Source organism: Acomys minous (assembly GCF_964271855.1).
Source record: "Acomys minous genome assembly, chromosome: 2".
Lineage (NCBI taxonomy): Eukaryota > Metazoa > Chordata > Mammalia > Rodentia > Muridae > Acomys > Acomys minous.
In genome coordinates, this window is record NC_140484.1 from 88,960,500 (window position 1) to 88,977,014 (window position 16,515).

At 46.8% G+C, this 16,515-nt stretch overlaps 1 protein-coding gene across 13 annotated transcripts in view; it reads left to right on the forward strand.

Annotated features, from left to right (window-relative positions):
• Positions 1-16,515, forward strand: part of NAV2 (neuron navigator 2) — a 367,465-nt gene that overhangs the window by 198,359 nt on the left and 152,591 nt on the right. For 11 of the 13 annotated variants that reach the window (XM_084772850.1, XM_084772858.1, XM_084772861.1 and 8 more), the window contains 3 exons: positions 5,566-6,664; positions 12,042-12,154; positions 16,124-16,232. In XM_084772850.1, the coding sequence (XP_084628976.1) occupies positions 5,566-6,664; positions 12,042-12,154; positions 16,124-16,232 (1,321 nt within the window). The remainder of the gene's footprint in view (positions 1-5,565; positions 6,665-12,041; positions 12,155-16,123; positions 16,233-16,515) is intronic. The other 2 variants (XM_084772857.1, XM_084772860.1) reach the window with 1 other exon arrangement.

A 16,515-nucleotide genomic window follows, 5' to 3' on the forward strand; every position in this document is an offset into this window, starting at 1 on the left:
TTATAGGAAATTGCCAACATTTTCCTAGGCACAGTTATCAGATCTGTTCCTCAAAGGCTTTGGAGAAGATTCAGGCAGGAAACCTCCCTCAGGCAGGTTTCAAGTCACAGTAGCAATGACAGGAGCTGAGGGCAGCCAGCCTGGGACACACTCTGTCTTTGTGCCCATTGGCTTCAAGACCAGACCACCAACGGCTTGCTCCCCAACCGAAACCGGGAACGGCAGAGTCCTCGGCTGTGACCCGCCTTTGCTGAAGAGGAGAGGTGCTCAAGATCTGCATCACAGTGTTTCCATTTAGAGCCCTTTGGTTCCTCTCCGAGAAGGCTGAGGCTGCTTGCCAAAAAAAAAAAAAAAAAAAAGGGTTTTCCTTTTCTTCAAAGGCATCATGAAGTTTTGAAGGAGACTTTCTCTTCATGCAGTGCTTTGCCAGTTGGTGATGGGTGCACTGTGGAAATTGGTCTTTTAGAACCTAGGTACCCAGACTGGCACTGGGGAGCCCTGAGAGATCAGAAAGAGCCATCAGGGCCTCTGCCACCATATTATGTCTGCATGGGTGTACATTTGTGTGTGAGTACCTTGTGGAGAACACGTGTGGAGTACATGTGTGGTTGCTCAAGTGCCTGTCCTCTCAGGCCGCTGGGATCCAGTGGTCTCCACCTCCCTAGCACTGAGATTACAAGTGAATGCATCCATGCTGAGAATGTTTAAAAAGATTTATTTATTTATTATGTATACAGTGTTCTACCTGCATGCATGCCTGCAGGCCAGAAGACGGCCCCAGATCTCATTATAGATGGTCATAAGCCACCATGTGGTTTGCTGGGAATTGAACTTGGGACCTTTGCAAGAGCAGTCAGTGTTCTAAACCTCTGAGCCATCTCTCCAGCCCCCATGCTGAGATTTTTAAGTGGCCTCTGAGGTTTGGGAGGCAAGCTCCTTATACACTGAGCTATTGCATAGTTCTTGCCAATAGCATTTTAAAACTACACTAGAGTAGATTATATCTGGGCATATTGTGCACAATATGAGTATGTGGGGCAGGCAGTCGGATGGATCAGAAGACGAAGGTGCTCGCTCTGCACTTGGATCCCCAGGACCCACATGGTGTAAGGAAAGAACCAACGCCAGAAAGTTTTTTACAAGCATGCTGTTATGTGCACATGCTAGGGAAACACACACACACACACACACACACACACACACACACACACACACACACACTCTGATAGTAACTTTTATAAAAGAATGTCTCTGTACTGATGAACTTTATATTACAGATACATGTCCACAGCTGCTGAATGAATCATGATGTGCCTATTTTAAATTTATTTTTGCTCATCAAGACTATGTCAGCCGGGCATGGTGGCGCACGCCTTTAATCCCAGCATTTGGGAAGCAGAGAGAGGTGGATCTTTGTGAGTTTGAGGCCATCCTGGTCTACAAGCGAGTCCAGGGCAGCTAAGGCTACACAGAGAAACCCTGTCTCAAAACAAAAAAAAAAAACAAAAAAAAAAAAAAACAGACAAACAGACAGACAAAAAGACTAGGTCATATTGCTGACCTGGCTATTCCCAGCATTATGCCCTATGCCCTCCCAAGACATCAGTGGATTGAGTGCCAAAAATAGCCATTTCAGGTGGCCTTTGAAGCCAGTCTGGCTGGGGACAAAGGAATAGATTAATATAAAAGTAAAGGTTTTTGTTTTGTTTTGTTTTAATAGTGCTTCTTCAACCTGCATCGCTCTCAAACCTATATGATTTTCACCAAATCTGTGAACCATTTGTGGTTCTTTATGTCTTATTTCTAAGTCAACTTGAAAATTAAATGTACATTTAACAAACATGAAATGGTTCATTTTTTACATGGGCTGGTTGCAATGTACCTTTAAAGGGATAAAAATACTCACTTGTAGGCTGTGAAAAGCAACTTACTTCCCAACAGTGGTCCATGTGGCACTGTGGGGGATAGGATGCCCAGAACATTCTTGTATGCTTTTCTCCTGCCTCCCACCCCCTTTACATTCCTTTGCTCTAAGGCTCATATACATGAGGAAAAAAAAAGCAAGAGCTGTTAGCTATTATAGTGGCTCTTCATGTGGAGAACCTACCCACCCCTCCGTCCCTCCAACAGGCTTGTTTTCCCAGGAGGCCAGCATTTCTGAATTAACAAGGTTGACAACACCTTGTTCCAGACAGCTTTCCCCTGTCAGTGAACACCATCTGAGAAACAATGGAGGGAGAATATTTGAAAACCAAGACGTACCCTATGCATTCACCACACAGAGCAGTGAGAGAACTTAGCGTGTGAGGGCTGAGGACTAAGCACGTGGGTCTGGGTCACTGTGGGACCAAAATGGCCATGGCTTGACCTCATGAGGCTTCCTAAAGGCTCACTGGGACTTAAATGTGAGCACAGCTGAAAAGACTCAGAGAAATAGTATAAATAGTTTGTCCTCGTTCCTTTTACTTAAAAACAGGGTCTCAGGGCTGGAGAGATGGTTCAGTGGTTAAGAGCACTGGCTGCTCTTCCAGAGGACCTGAGCTCAATTCCCAGCTAACAACTGTCTATAACTCCAAGATCTGACATCCTCCCACAGACACACATGCAAGCCAAACACCAATGCACATAAAATAAAAATAAATAAATTATATATTACAAAAAAACACCACAATGTCTCACTATGTAACCTGAAACTCACTATGTAGACAAAGCTGGACTCAGACTCACAGAGAGACCCCCATGCCGTGCCCCGCAGCTCTCTTACAAACCAGCCTTAATTTTCTTGAGCGCTTATTTTCCTACAAATGATGCATTAATGAATTATTTCCCATTTGCTTTTTTCTTAAATGTAAAGTTCATAAAAGCCGAGGACTTTGTTATGTTGTGGACGTGTCCCAAGTGGAGCAGCATTTGGCATGTGTTAAATGCTTGATAAATAAGGGAATGGTGGTAGGTACCTGTTGAGTGTACAGAGGGAGAGTGGGTGGGTGGGTGGGTGCGAAGATAAGTATCACAGTCATCTATAGTAAGGCAGGAGGAAAGGCAATGTCTGAAAAACACTCTGGGCATTGGACACTAATGTTTGCAGTATGTTCTTTGAAAAGAGGTGATGGTCTGGAGATGGAGCTCTAACGGTACAGAGTTTTCCTAGCATGCACAAGGCTCTAGATTCATTTCCCGCATAAACTATAGGTAGTGTACCCTGGGAAGGTACATCCTCATCCTGAACTATAGAGCAAGTTTAAGGCTGGCCTGGGATGTGTGAGACTGTGCCTTTAATGGCAACCAAAAATGGACCAATAAATAAAAAGTTAACGAGTGTGATGCCCCTGAGAGTACTGTGTCAGGAGACCTGGGTTCGAGTCCCACGTACTCCATTTTAGCTGAAAGAACATGGTCACAAGTAGCCCTGCCTGGTCTCAGTTTCCCCTCTTGTAAAAAAAAAAAAAAAGCGGGCCGGGGGAGGGGGGGAAGCAGGAACACCATTTAACAATATGTGGAGTAGTGTGCCTCCAGATCTCAGGGGCGGGGGTGGAGTTCGGGGTGGGGGAGGGGGCGAGGGTGGAGTATCAAACCAAGGAGCCCCTATGACAGGCTGGTGGTGTATAGTTAGATCTCCTCAACTACTTTGTAAGTCAGTTTGTGCTTCTGCCTAGGAAAATATCCGTGAGTTTTGGTGGAGGAGTTGTGCAGCACCCTCCCCTCCAAATCCAAATTCCCCAGTAAGTCAGGAAGATGGATGTGTTTTAAAACATTGGGAGGTCTGCTTTGGATCACCCAGAGCTGTGGCTTCCCCACGCGGCTGCGGGCGGACTCAGCCAGTTCCCTGGCTGCCCGGCTCCGAGCGCTTGCGCCCCACACAGGGCTGGCTGCCTTGACCCAGCCTTAGCAGCCGTTGACTTTCAAACCATCAAAAGACGCTCTATGTACAGTTTACTCTGTTGCTGGAAGGCAGCAGAGCATAGGTATTAGGAAGAGGCGGTGGGGGGTGGGAAGGAAAGAGAGCTGAGGAAGCAGCCGTTAATCCTGCCAGGCTTCTGGGCACAGGAGTAGTTGCGGATGACAAAAGTTAATTAGAAACATGAGCGGTTTAACCGAAAACACTTGTGACAATTGGGAGGGCAGCTTCTCTGCTTGCAGAATTTCTCCTAGAGAATCCTTGTGGGAGAAAGTAGCCGCTCCTAGGTAAGTCCTGTCACTGTGACTTTGTAAATAGTGTCCTCTTAAGGGGCTAATAGAGTTGGGCTGGGGGGGGAGGTGCGCAGCAGAGACTCAGTGGAGGGTGTTTCCTGTGTCTTCTGGCTACTTTCTCTAGCAGCTACTGGCACTTGGAGCTACTGATGTATCATGGTAGTTCTGTCTGAAGAAGAGGCTGCAGTTTGTGGGTTTTCTGATGCTGGGTCACCGTGGTGAGTAATAGACAGTTATAGGGAGCCCGCACTTCTCAGAATGGTCCTGGCATGTGTGTGGCAATATCTCCACGGATTTCTGAGAAAAGACTGTGGGGAGAGGAAACATGCATTGAGTGCCAAAGGGGAAGCCTTGACTTTGAGATAACCTGTGTTTTCTTGCCTTGTGTTATGTGGCGGGGGCGGGGGGGGGGGCACATGCGCAGATTGGGTACCTAAGTAAAAGAAGGTCTTTAAAGTCTGTCTTGTTTGTAAGCCTTTGAAAGTGCCAATGTAATGTCTCCCATCTCACAACTGGTCAGTGCATTCCTCTGTTAACTGAGAGGTTGGTGGTTCACGCCTCTTTTCTCTCCATTTGAATTCCCAAGTGAATACAAAGAAGGAAACTACTTCTCCTCTCACCTGTTTTCCCAAGCAGGATAGGACAAAGTGGAATTCTTTAGGCTGGACATGGTGGTTTGTACCATTAGTCCCAGGACGCAGAAGGCAGAGGCAGGCAGATCTCCGAGTTCGAGCCCAGTCTGATCTACAGGAAACCATGCCATGAAAAAAAGAAAGAAAGAAAAGAAAAGTGCCAGTATAGAAAACTCTTACAAGTTTTGATAGGAATTAGCAACAGTTTTGGGTAATCTATTTTTCATTTAAAATTACTGGTTTCTCCTTTTCTATTTTTTATTTACTTACTTATTTTGGTCTGCTTTATTTTAATAATATCCATGGTAAGTTGTCTCCTACAAACTGGATGTTACTTGACCATTGTGCACAAATGGACTTCTGGGTTAAATAATTTAAAGCATTTGTTTCCTACACCCTCCTATACCATGGGAGTGGTAGGTGGTGGCAGTAAAGGATTTTCTCCTTTTGGGTAGATTATTTACATTCTTAGGTGTGCTCTGCATGCTACTGTTAAGATTGGCATGTGTTTACAGAGCAGACACAACCAAGCTGTGGTGGGGCTGGGGGAGGTGTCATGTGAGCAGTGCATGATGGGAGACAGGGCGGTGAAGTGGGTCTAAATTTTAACCACAGATAATCCACAGCTCCCGTAGTGGAACTTCGGGGCATGAGTGGGGAATGGCCATGGCTGACCTTCCTGCTTCTTCAGTGCAGCTCGGTGGATATGATTCAGGCCCTTTTCCCTTCCCTGTCTCTGCAGAGCCATTGGCAAGCCCAGCCTCCTCCCATCCCGGAATGAGCGACAATGTACCCGCTTCCTTGGAGAGCAACCCTCCCATCCCTGTTAACTGCTCCTCCTCAGCCATCCCCCAGCCCAGCATGGCCTCCAAGCCCTGGCGCAGCAAGTCCCTCAGTGTGAAGCACAGTGCCACTTCATCCATGCTCTCTGTCAAACCCGCTGGGCCTGAGGCTCCCAAGCCCACACCCGAAGCCATGAAGCCTGCCCCCAACAATCAGAAATCCATGTTGGAGAAGCTCAAACTTTTCAACAGTAAGGGGGCCTCCAAGGCAGGCGAGGCCTCGGCATCCCGGGACACCAGCTGTGAGCGCTTGGAGATCCTGCCCAGCTTTGAAGAGAGCGAAGAGCTGGAGGCTGCTAGCAGGGCACTTTCAACTGCAGGCCCTGCATCCAGCAGCCCCAAGATCGCGCTCAAGGGCATCGCACAGCGGACTTTCAGCAGGGCGCTTACCAACAAGAAGAGTTCCCCAAAGGGCAACGAGAAAGAGAAGGAGAAACAACAGCGGGAGAAGGAGAAGGAAAAAGAGAAGGGCAAAGACCTCACCAAGAGAGTCTCCATGACTGACAGGCCTGACCTCAAGGAAGAACCCAAGGAAGAGCTCAGTGGGGCAGCTGTCACTGAGATGCCGAAAAAGTCCTCCAAGATCGCCAGCTTCATCCCCAAAGGGGGGAAGCTCAACAGCATCAAGAAGGAGACCACAGCTCCAACCCACAGTGGCATACCAAAACCAGGAATGAAGACTGTGCCTGGGAAGTCCCCAAGTGCCCCCATACCTCCCAAGGAAGGAGAAAGGAGCCGAGGGAAGCTGAGCTCGGGGCTTCCTCCTCAGAAGCCCCAGCTGGACAGCAGGCACTCCAGCTCCTCCTCCAGCCTGGCATCCTCGGAGGGAAAAGGCCCCGGAGGGACCACTCTGAACCACAGCATCAGCAGCCAAACTGTCAGCGGCTCCGTCGGGACCACCCAGACCACGGGAAGCAATACCGTCAGTGTTCAGCTACCTCAGCCTCAGCAGCAATACAACCATCCCAACACAGCCACGGTTGCACCCTTCCTGTACAGGTAGGCAGCAGCACCTGCTACCCCTGGGTAAAGAGTCTGGCTGCTGGCTCTGCCAGTGTAGGGTCCAGAAAAACATGAGCCAACACCCAAAGTAACACAGTTCCACCCTGGTGCTCTCAAGTGGGCAACCACTATACAAGACAGTGCTGGGAGGGTGGGGTAGGGTGGGGAAGAGACATTACAAGCTGACCCCAGGGTAAGATGGCTTCACCAGTGGGGACCAGGGCATTTCAGAAGCACCAGGATCATGTAGGCCTGAATATACAGAGTGGCCATTTTGGTACCACCCAAAATGAACTGTAACCTATACTAAGTTGACTTAAGACCACTCTGTTATATACAATATTTTATGGCAGCATTGGCCTTGAACTTCAGGTGTCTCACAGTCCCTATTACCTGCTGTGGCTTTCTGGGAAGGGATGAAGGAGGAAGAGAGATGATTGACAAGGGCCAGGTGGGGCAGAGGTCATGCATGCCTTTCATCCCAGAGCTTGGGAAAGGGAGGCAGATAGATCTCCAGGTTCAAGGCCAGCCTGGTCTACATAGTGGGTTCCAGGACAGCCAGGGCTACAGAAAAACCCTGTCCTAAAACAACAACAAGAAGACAAAAGATTGACAAAATCTATTCTAGAACAAGAAATGTATTAAGATAAAGTCTGCTGTCCCGTTCCAGTCTTGGAAGCCCCTGATGGCACATCTGTAGAACCTCAGAAGCCCTCACAGAACTAGGTACCATCTGTCCTGAGAGCCGCTCTGCTCTGCCCCCATCATATACTCATGCTGAGAGGAGCATCCTAAGCATATCACGAAAGCCCCTGTACTAGTGAGAAGGGAACCCAGAGCTTTGTCTCACAGAGCTTGCCCTGGTCCTGTACTGCATAGGGATAGGATACCTGGCCCTACTTCACAGCTAAGTGGCCCCTAATACCTGTGCATAGAGCAAAAATGAGTCAGTGTCACATTCTACCCACTTAGTTTGCAGTTCTCTCCCAAAGTGCAGAAACACAACCGCAATACACACACTCAAAACTTATGCATCAACTGTTACACACAAGAACAATTACATGCTCACGTAACAAATGCAGATGTGTGTTCACGTAGATGGCATTTGCATAAGCCCAGGTACGTGCATTTAGACCCACGTGTCCAGCTTATGTTTGTGTGGCGCTTCCCAAAGAATTAGATGTCCCCTCTCCCTCTGCCTGAATTGAGTTCCTGTGAACTCTCATGCTTCCTGCCACTAGAGATGTCAGGAGAAAGCGAGTCAGCGTCCATGCAGTAAGGGGATGATGCCAGGGTTCCTCTTGTCCCAGGCTCCACTCTCATCTGCCCACTTTTTCCTTCAGTGAGAGTCATAGCAATCTCTTTTGATTGGCAGGCAAGTCATCAGCTCTGCTTACAGTGCTTCTTTCACAGTACAGGCCTGGTGAGGCTGTGTGCATGGCTCAGCATGAACTGTTCTCTGAAGTGTGGAGAGTGACCGAACAGCTCCCCGTGAGACTGGCACAATCGCAGCAGCATTCAGAGTCGAGGTGGTACACATTGGGGCTGCTTGACAACCTCTTAACCAGCCCTCATTAAAACGTGTGAGCATATGATCACCACCAGTGCCACTCCGTCTTTGTTTTGACTGTGAGCATTTTGGCAGACTATAAAGCAAACATTCACCTTAATTATTATTATTTCAAGCTTTTCTATGGGAGCAAGAGGAAAGGAACCTCCCAGATATTCAAAGCCAGCCTTCCCTATGTATGCTCACTCTGGGCAAAGTCCTCTTTGGAGGAGCCAGGAAAGAGACATTGTGAAGAGGAGACCCAGACAGGAATTGGACCACAGCACCCCGCCCTGTATCTGCTCCTGTCATCCACTGTGGTCTTAGGCACTGGCCACAGGGACAGCTAGCAATTCCTGCTTGTGAACTAAGTGTGTGCGAAGACTCAGCTAAGGTCTTCTTCATCCTAGCCCCCTGAGTCTTTCCCAGTTTGGGAAGCTAGCTTACTTTTAAAAATCCCAGTTCTATAGGCGGGCAACTGATGCTTAGCCCAGGAAATTTGTTCCAAGTCACAGAGCTGGTGATTAGGAGAACCTGTGTTTAAAGCCTGCCGCTGGGCGTGCTGGCAGAGAGAGCACTCTGGAGGCAGAGGTAGGCAGAACTTAAGAGTTCAAGGCCAGCTTGATCTGCAGAGCAAGTTCCAGGACAGCCAAGGCTTCACAGAGAAACATGTCTCAAAAAAGCAAAAGCAAAACAAACAAACAAACAAAAACCCAAGTCTGTCTAACTACAGGGACCATACTGCCTTATTCTCTCTGTCAAGGATTCTAGGTACTGCAGAGATGGCTCAACTGTTAAGAGCACTGGCTGGACCCCAAGTCCCCAGCACCCCAGCGCATGGTGGCTCACAACTACCAATGGCTCCAGTTCCAGGGGATTTGATGCCTTCTTCTCGTCTCTATGAGTGCAGCACATATATGTTGCACATACAACCATGCAGGCAAAGCATTCATACATGTCATACATATAAAATAAAATAAATAGATCTTTAACAAAAAACATCCTTAAAGCAGAAATCTTCACATGCACAGTAAAAGAACTGCAGTTCACAGTTACACTATGGTCTCAAGTCTAAGCCCAGTTGTTCCACGCAGGGTTTGTTGGCATTGTGTGGGGTAATGGCAGGTTCAGTACAGAATATACATGTATGCTCAGAAGGACAGGGCTGCAGTGATGCAACACAAGCAAGCAAGCGCCTTGCTCCTCTAGAGGGCACAGCCACTGCTTGACCCCCGCAGGTGGCGCCCTACAAGACTGAGCTCAGCATTCCCAGATCCATCCATCCATCCATCTTTTCTTCATCCCTCCTTTCATTCCTTACTTTTTCCCACGGGATAAAAGCAGAAATTTAAGTGGTTTCTTGTGTGGAATCTCCCCAATTTTAAAGTTACTTTTATTATTCTTAATTATGTATATATGGGTAAAGGTGTGCATATAAGTACAGGTGCCTGTGAAAGCCAGAAACATCAGATCCTCCTGGATCTGGGGTGACAGGCAAATGTGAGCCTCTCTTTGTGGGTGCTGGAAACTTAACTTGGGACCTCTGCTAGGGCAGTATGTACTCTTAGCTACTGAGTTATCTCTCCAGCCCACAAATCTCACAAATTTTAAATAATGAGCTAATTTGCTAGATGTGGTGACGCATACCTTTAATTCCAACACTCAGGAATCAGAGTTGGTAGATCCCTTTGAATTGGAGGTCAGCCTGATCTACAGAGTAAGTTTTGGGACAGTTGGGACCATGGAGAGAGACAGAGACAGAGAGATAGACACAGAGACAAAGAGAGAGACACTGACATAGAGACAGAGAGAAAGTTAATTTAAGCATACTGTGTAAACCTTTCGCAGTACATCTGTAGGCTAATTGTATACCTGCCTGACTTTTATTTATATTTGAGCTAGAGACAGTGTACCTGTTTTATGGCATTTATAAGTCTTAAGCAGATGGGAGAACTTCAAACTTCGGCTGTGGTAAACAAGAACACGGGGAAAATGATAGACCTTTAAAAGGAGGTGGCTACTGGAACTAGGAGTAGATGGCTTCAGTAGGACAGAAAAAGAAAAAAAGAACAGTGGGTGGTTTAAAGTGACCAGTTTATCTCCCATAGTACACGTACATTTTCAACACATTTTTGAGGGTGGAGATACTGCTCCATACTAGAACACGTGCTGTGCATGCACAAGGCCCTCTGGTTCAATTCCCAACAACAACAGAAATGGGAAGAGAGGCACCACGTTCTCTTCCTGGTAGTGAAAAGTAGCTGGACCAATCCAGTCCTAGACGCAGATAAATTAGAGTTATAGGCAAGGTCTGAGTGAGCCAAAGCAAATGTGGCCAGAAACCTCCCGTGCAACCAACCATTGGTTTCATTTGCTTGGCAAATGAAGGGTGTTAGCTATTTTGTTGGGTTTTTATTCCTCTACCTCCTTCCAACCCTTATCCCTTCCAACACCCCTACACCAGGTTGGAGAGACAGAAGGTTAGTGGGGAGAGGGGGTGTTGAGACTTCCTGCTGATTAGGGATGTTGAGTTCCGTGGGGCCAGTCCAGTCTTTGGCTTGTCAGATTATCTTCAACTTCTTGTCTCTATTCTCTCAACCACTTGACAAACCAGCAGCAGCAGCAGCAGCAGCAGCAGCAGCAGCAGCAGCAGCAGCAGGAACCAGCAAGAGGAACAGCTATACGTCTTCTCTTGGGGCCCTGGTCTTTTTATGCCCTCTCTAGAGTCCCCAGAATTAAACTGTCTTCAGCTGGCAGAATCACGCCCCTGCCAGAGCACTAGACATTCATAGTTAATGACTTTGAGCAAACCGAAGCAGCCCCATATCCCACACCTGAGAGTAAAACAAAAACATATTCACATAACACAACTGGGTGTTTGTTTGTTTGTTTTGGTGTTTTTCAAGGTAGGGTTTCTCTGTGTAGCCTTGGCTGTCCTGGGCTTGCTCTGTAGACCAGGCTGGCTTTGAACTCACAGAGATCCACCTGCCTGTCTGCCTCCCAGAGTTCTGGGATTATAGGTGTACACCACCACGCCTGGCACAACTGGTTTTTTTTGTTTTTGTTTTTTTTTTTATTTATTTTCTCTGTATCAATGCTCTATCTACATGTACACCTGCCTGCCAGAAGAGGGCATCAGATCTCATTATAGATGGGTGTGAGCCACAGTGTGGCTGGTGGGAATTGAACTCGGGGCCTCTGGAAGAGCAACCAGTACTCTTAACCACTGAGCCATCTCTCCTGCCTCCCACAACTGAGCTTTTAAAGACACCAAAATTCTCACTACAGAGGGCATGGAGGAAGGGTTGGGAAAGCATATATTTCAGTCAAGTGTTGAGATGATGATCAATGAGACCTTTCATGTCCGAGGGTGAATCAGAAACCTAAAGGGCAGACACAGCTGCTTGTGAGCTACTCCTGACTGCCTCACACTCACCTGATCAGAGACAGCCATGTCAGGAGGATTGTCCAGGGAGAGGGCCTGTCAGGGGAGTCATCTGTGTGCTTTAACTTACTGGTGGTGCTGTCGTTACTTACCAGTTGCTTTTTGACATAAGTTTGAATGTCCAAGCCACCCGGCACCCTCCAGCATCTGTCTGGTTGGTCTCTCACTGAGAAATGGCAGACCCTCCTTCTGGGCTCTGACTATTTCATCTTTCCGAGTTCAGTCGCTCTCTCCACGTGTGGCTGTTGAATTATTTAGAGTCAGTCTGCTGGCCAGCTCTACTCCACAGCTGCTCGCTTAGCAAGCCACGCAAGGCCAGTGGCCCGGCTGTGATGGCTGCCGCTCCTGATGACCGTGTCTGCTCTGATTTGTGTGTCCAGGTCCCAGACGGACACCGAAGGGAATGTCACTGCCGAGTCCAGCTCAGCAGGTGTGAGCATGGAGCCCAGCCACTACACCAAGAGCGGACAGCCTGCTCTAGAGGAGCTCACTGGTGAGTACGAGCCCTGCTGGTCATGAAGCGGGAGGTAGGCAGGCTGCTGCAATGGTGCAGGGGCCGAGCAAAATTGCTTTCTTCTGTTGTTTATTTCTTCTCTTTCCCCCCTTTTCTCTCTCACAACCTCTTCATTCCTCTCCAGAACTGTAACACTGTAACTAAATCTTTTACTTGTGGGTGGTGCATCTCATGTTTGGATCCTGGACTACTTTATTGCTTAAAGATCTTTTTTGTTTGTTTGTTTGTTTGTTTGTTTTTCCAGCGGGGGGGGGGGGGCAGGAGTGCGGTTTCAAGACAAAGTTTCTCTGTATAGCCTTGGCTGTCCTGAACTCGCTTTGTAGACCAGGCTGGCCTCAAATTCGCAAAGATCTGCCTGCCTCTGCCTCCTGAGTGCTAGGATTAAAGGTGTACACCACCACACCCAGCTTAATGCTTAACTTTGAATCACGCTGAGTACTTTTCATATGAAGTTGCTTTTTGACAAAAAAAAAAAAAAAAAAAAAAAGAAAAAAAAAAAAGAAAATAGAACTCTAAAATAACTGATTTGTTTTTAGTTTCATGGAAGCCAAAATTTAAAATATCTTTTCATCTTTTGCCATTAACTGAAAAGATTATGACGTGCAGGTCTAGAATGGTGGCTTGACAGCTAAAAGCACTTTCTGCTTTCACAGAGGCCCTGGATTCTATTTCCAAGACCCATCTGGTGGCTCTCCACCATCTGTAACTCCAGTTCCAGGCCCCAATGTTGATGTTGTACCATTACATTCCTTGTATGTGTGCATATGTGGTGTGTATGTACATTTGCATGTATGTGGCCACGAATGCGTATGCAGATGTGCGTATGTTGAGGCCTAAAGTTGATATAAGGCTCTTCTCTTGATCTTTCTTCTTTTTTTTTTTTTCCTTTTTATTTTTTTTATTTTTATTAAGACAGGGTCTCCCACTGAGCTCAGAGCTCAGCGACTGATTGCAGCTAGTTTAGCTAGCCAGCTTGCTCCAGGGATCCCCTGCCTCTGCCTCTCAAGTGCTGGGATGATAAACTTGGTTTTTATGTGAGTTTCTGGGATCTGAACTCTGGTCTTTACATTGGTACAACAAGCACCTTATCCCTGATCTCTCCATCCCACCCATCGTGTTACACTATTGAGGTGAAGAGGAAAATCACAAGAATTAGAATTCACTTTGGGTATGTCCTACCCATGAGCTCCTCCACTAGCCTTCCTATGAACTATGATTTATTTTAAATAGAATTTTAATGTGTATGTTGTGCCTGCACATATGTGCATGCACCACATGTGTGCCTGGTGCCCGTGGGGTCCAGAAGAAGGAACTGGATTTTCTGGAACTGGATTTACAGGTGGTTGGGAGCTGCCACCTGGGTCCTGGAGACAGAGCCCATGCCCGCTGGATGAACAGCCATGCCTTTTACTGCTAAGACATTTCTCTGGCCTCACTCCCATCCCTACTTTTAAAGGCAGGATTTTCTGGCGAGGTAGAGATGATTAATAGAAGTTATTGGAAAATTTGTTCCCCACCACTGCACCCAGAGTGACCCACGGCTTTGGTGCCTTTGAATCAGTCTTGTGTAGAATAGATGCAGCTAATGCCTGTAATGAAAAACCTTAACAGCCCATGAGGATGATGCTTCACATTCCCTAAGGCTCTTAGGAGAAGGTAGGATAGACCTTCAGTCTGGTTCTGGGGAACATTCAGAAAGCCCTAGATTTGATCTCCTGTTCCACATAAACCTGATGACAGGCGTTCAAAGTCATACATACATACATACATACATACACACACACACACACACACACACACACACATGTATGTATGTATGTATGTATGTATGTATGTATGTATGTATGTATGTACTTTAAAGACTTGGTAGTAAATTCAAGTTTGAACACAGTTCAGATATAGGCACAGTTCAGCTAAAAGGAAAATGTCTCCCAAATTTCTCTGAGTAAAGTAGAAAATTGAAAACAGCCATACTTCCAGATTACACATTTGGTCTAGTAAATTTCTTCTATAACAATCATGTGGTTATCGGCTCTCTACCCCACATTACAGTCTCTCTCACTGCCAGGCCAAGGAACTCGGTACCCATCTCAGGGGTGAAGCTTAATTCAATACATTTCTTGGGTGACAGTAATAGCGGTTGGAAGTTCTACTCAGTGTATAATATAAATCCTACTTACTGTCACATGTTCCATTTTTCTATGAGGAGATTTCTTTTAAGGTATTGTTCATCCCTTGAAAGGAGTTGCAGGCATTTAAAGACCCTTGTGATCTCAGCTTTCCCTAAAGTTGCCGCAAGGAAGAAAATACTTACTTTTTTTTTTTTCTTTTTCGGATTTCTGTATGTGTATGAGTGTTTTTGCCTGCATGTATGTCTGTGTACTATATGCGTTCCTGGTGCCTGCAGAGGCCAGAAAAGGGAGGCAGTTCTCCTGGAACTGGACTGGTGGACAGTTGTAAGCTACCATGACGGTGCTAGGAATCAAAGTCCGGTCCTCTGCAAAAGCAACAAATGCTCTTAACTGCTGAGCCAGCTCTCCCAAACATACATTTCTTACATTACTGTAGTCATTGCCCTATTCCTCATCTTCCTGTAAGGCCAAATGAAAGAGCATAACCGAAGAACAGAAAGCAAGGCCGTGTCGGGAGGCGCACGGCTTCTTAGCCTGCCTGTGGTGTGCCTCTTGAGACACTGGAATCAGTGCACGTTCTACACAGACATAGGAGCGCAGGTTGTGCCCTGCTCCACAGCTCTGCTGCTCCTCCATGCCTTCTGCTGGCTTCTGCATGTTCAGGGCTTGTGAAGAGGACTGAAGGTGATAAGCCCATATTGTCCCCATGGGTGGGGTCTTTGGAGACTGGTCCTATGGCCATGTTCATTTTAGAGGTCTGGAATCAGAAGGTGGGGAGAATTGACTTCTTCACAACAGACCGTGCAGCTGCTAGTCAGTAGCACATGTGTTGGAAGCAAGGAGGGGGCGAGCCTTCCCTGTAGATGATCAGTGATGAGCAAACGAAGATGGTTTTAGAAGGCACATATATATTACCCAGAGAAACAAAGGGCACTCTAATTTTCTTATGGCAGAAAGTGGTTCTGGAAGCCTGGTCAGCTCTGGCATGCCTGTCTTCAGAAAGAACTTGCAGAAGAATCGCTTTAGGATTTTTAACCCCTTCATTTGGGAATCCATTCATTTGTGCATGCATGCAGACAGACAGACAGACTGACAGACCGACCAGCCAACCTGCACGAATCCATATGTATCCATCTATCCATCCATGCATTTACCTATCTATCTAATCATACAGACTAACAGACAGACTTACAAGTGTCCATACATGCACCCATTCATTCATACATGTGCATGTGTGTCTACATGTGCATGCATGTGTGTGTATATCCAGACATCCACACATCCATCTACCTGTGCATCTACCAATCTATGCAAACAGACAGACAGATAGACATGCCAGTGTCCATCCATGTGTCCATCTGTCAGTCCGTCCATTCATCCATCCATACGTCTATCCATCCACATAGTCTCAAGTCCTTACAGCAAACCAGAAGATGGACATGGATCAACATTTGCAGTCCCCGATTTGATTGCTCTTCTTTTTTTAAAAATATATTTTATTAATTTATTCATATTACATCTCAATTGGTATCCCATCCCTTGTATCCTCCCATTCCTCCCTCCCTCCCATTTTCCACTTACTCCCCTCCCCTATGACTGTGACTGAGGGGGACCTCTTCCCCTTCTATATGCTCATAGGGTATCAAGTCTCTTCTTCATAGCCTGCTATCCTTCCTCTGAGTGCCACCAGGCCTCCCCATCCAGGGGACGTTGTCAAATATGGGGCACCAGAGTTCGTGTGAAAGTCAGACCCCACTCTTCTTAAGAACTTTGCGATCTAGCAGAGTTAGACTGATATTAACCGTTCCTTCTCCAGCAGAAGACCCTGAGGCTCGGCGGCTGCGGACAGTAAAAAACATCGCGGACCTACGACAGAATCTAGAAGAGACTATGTCCAGTTTACGAGGAACTCAGGTTACACACAGGTATGGGCGGTGTTGAATTGCTTTGCTGAAAGAGCTTGCTCATTCTAACTTCATTTCTCTCCTGCGCACTGTGCCAACCAACCCAAGCTTAAAACCATCATCTCGTTAGCTTAATGGTCTGGCCTAATAAATGTTTATTATTAGGTTTATAATTATTATGGCAGCATTGCCTGCTTTCACAATCAGTAAAGACATAGACACCTGATATATTTTAGAATAGCCTTAGTTCACCTGGGGGATGCCAGATTACCTCCTAAACTACCTTCCATTAATTCTCAGCCTT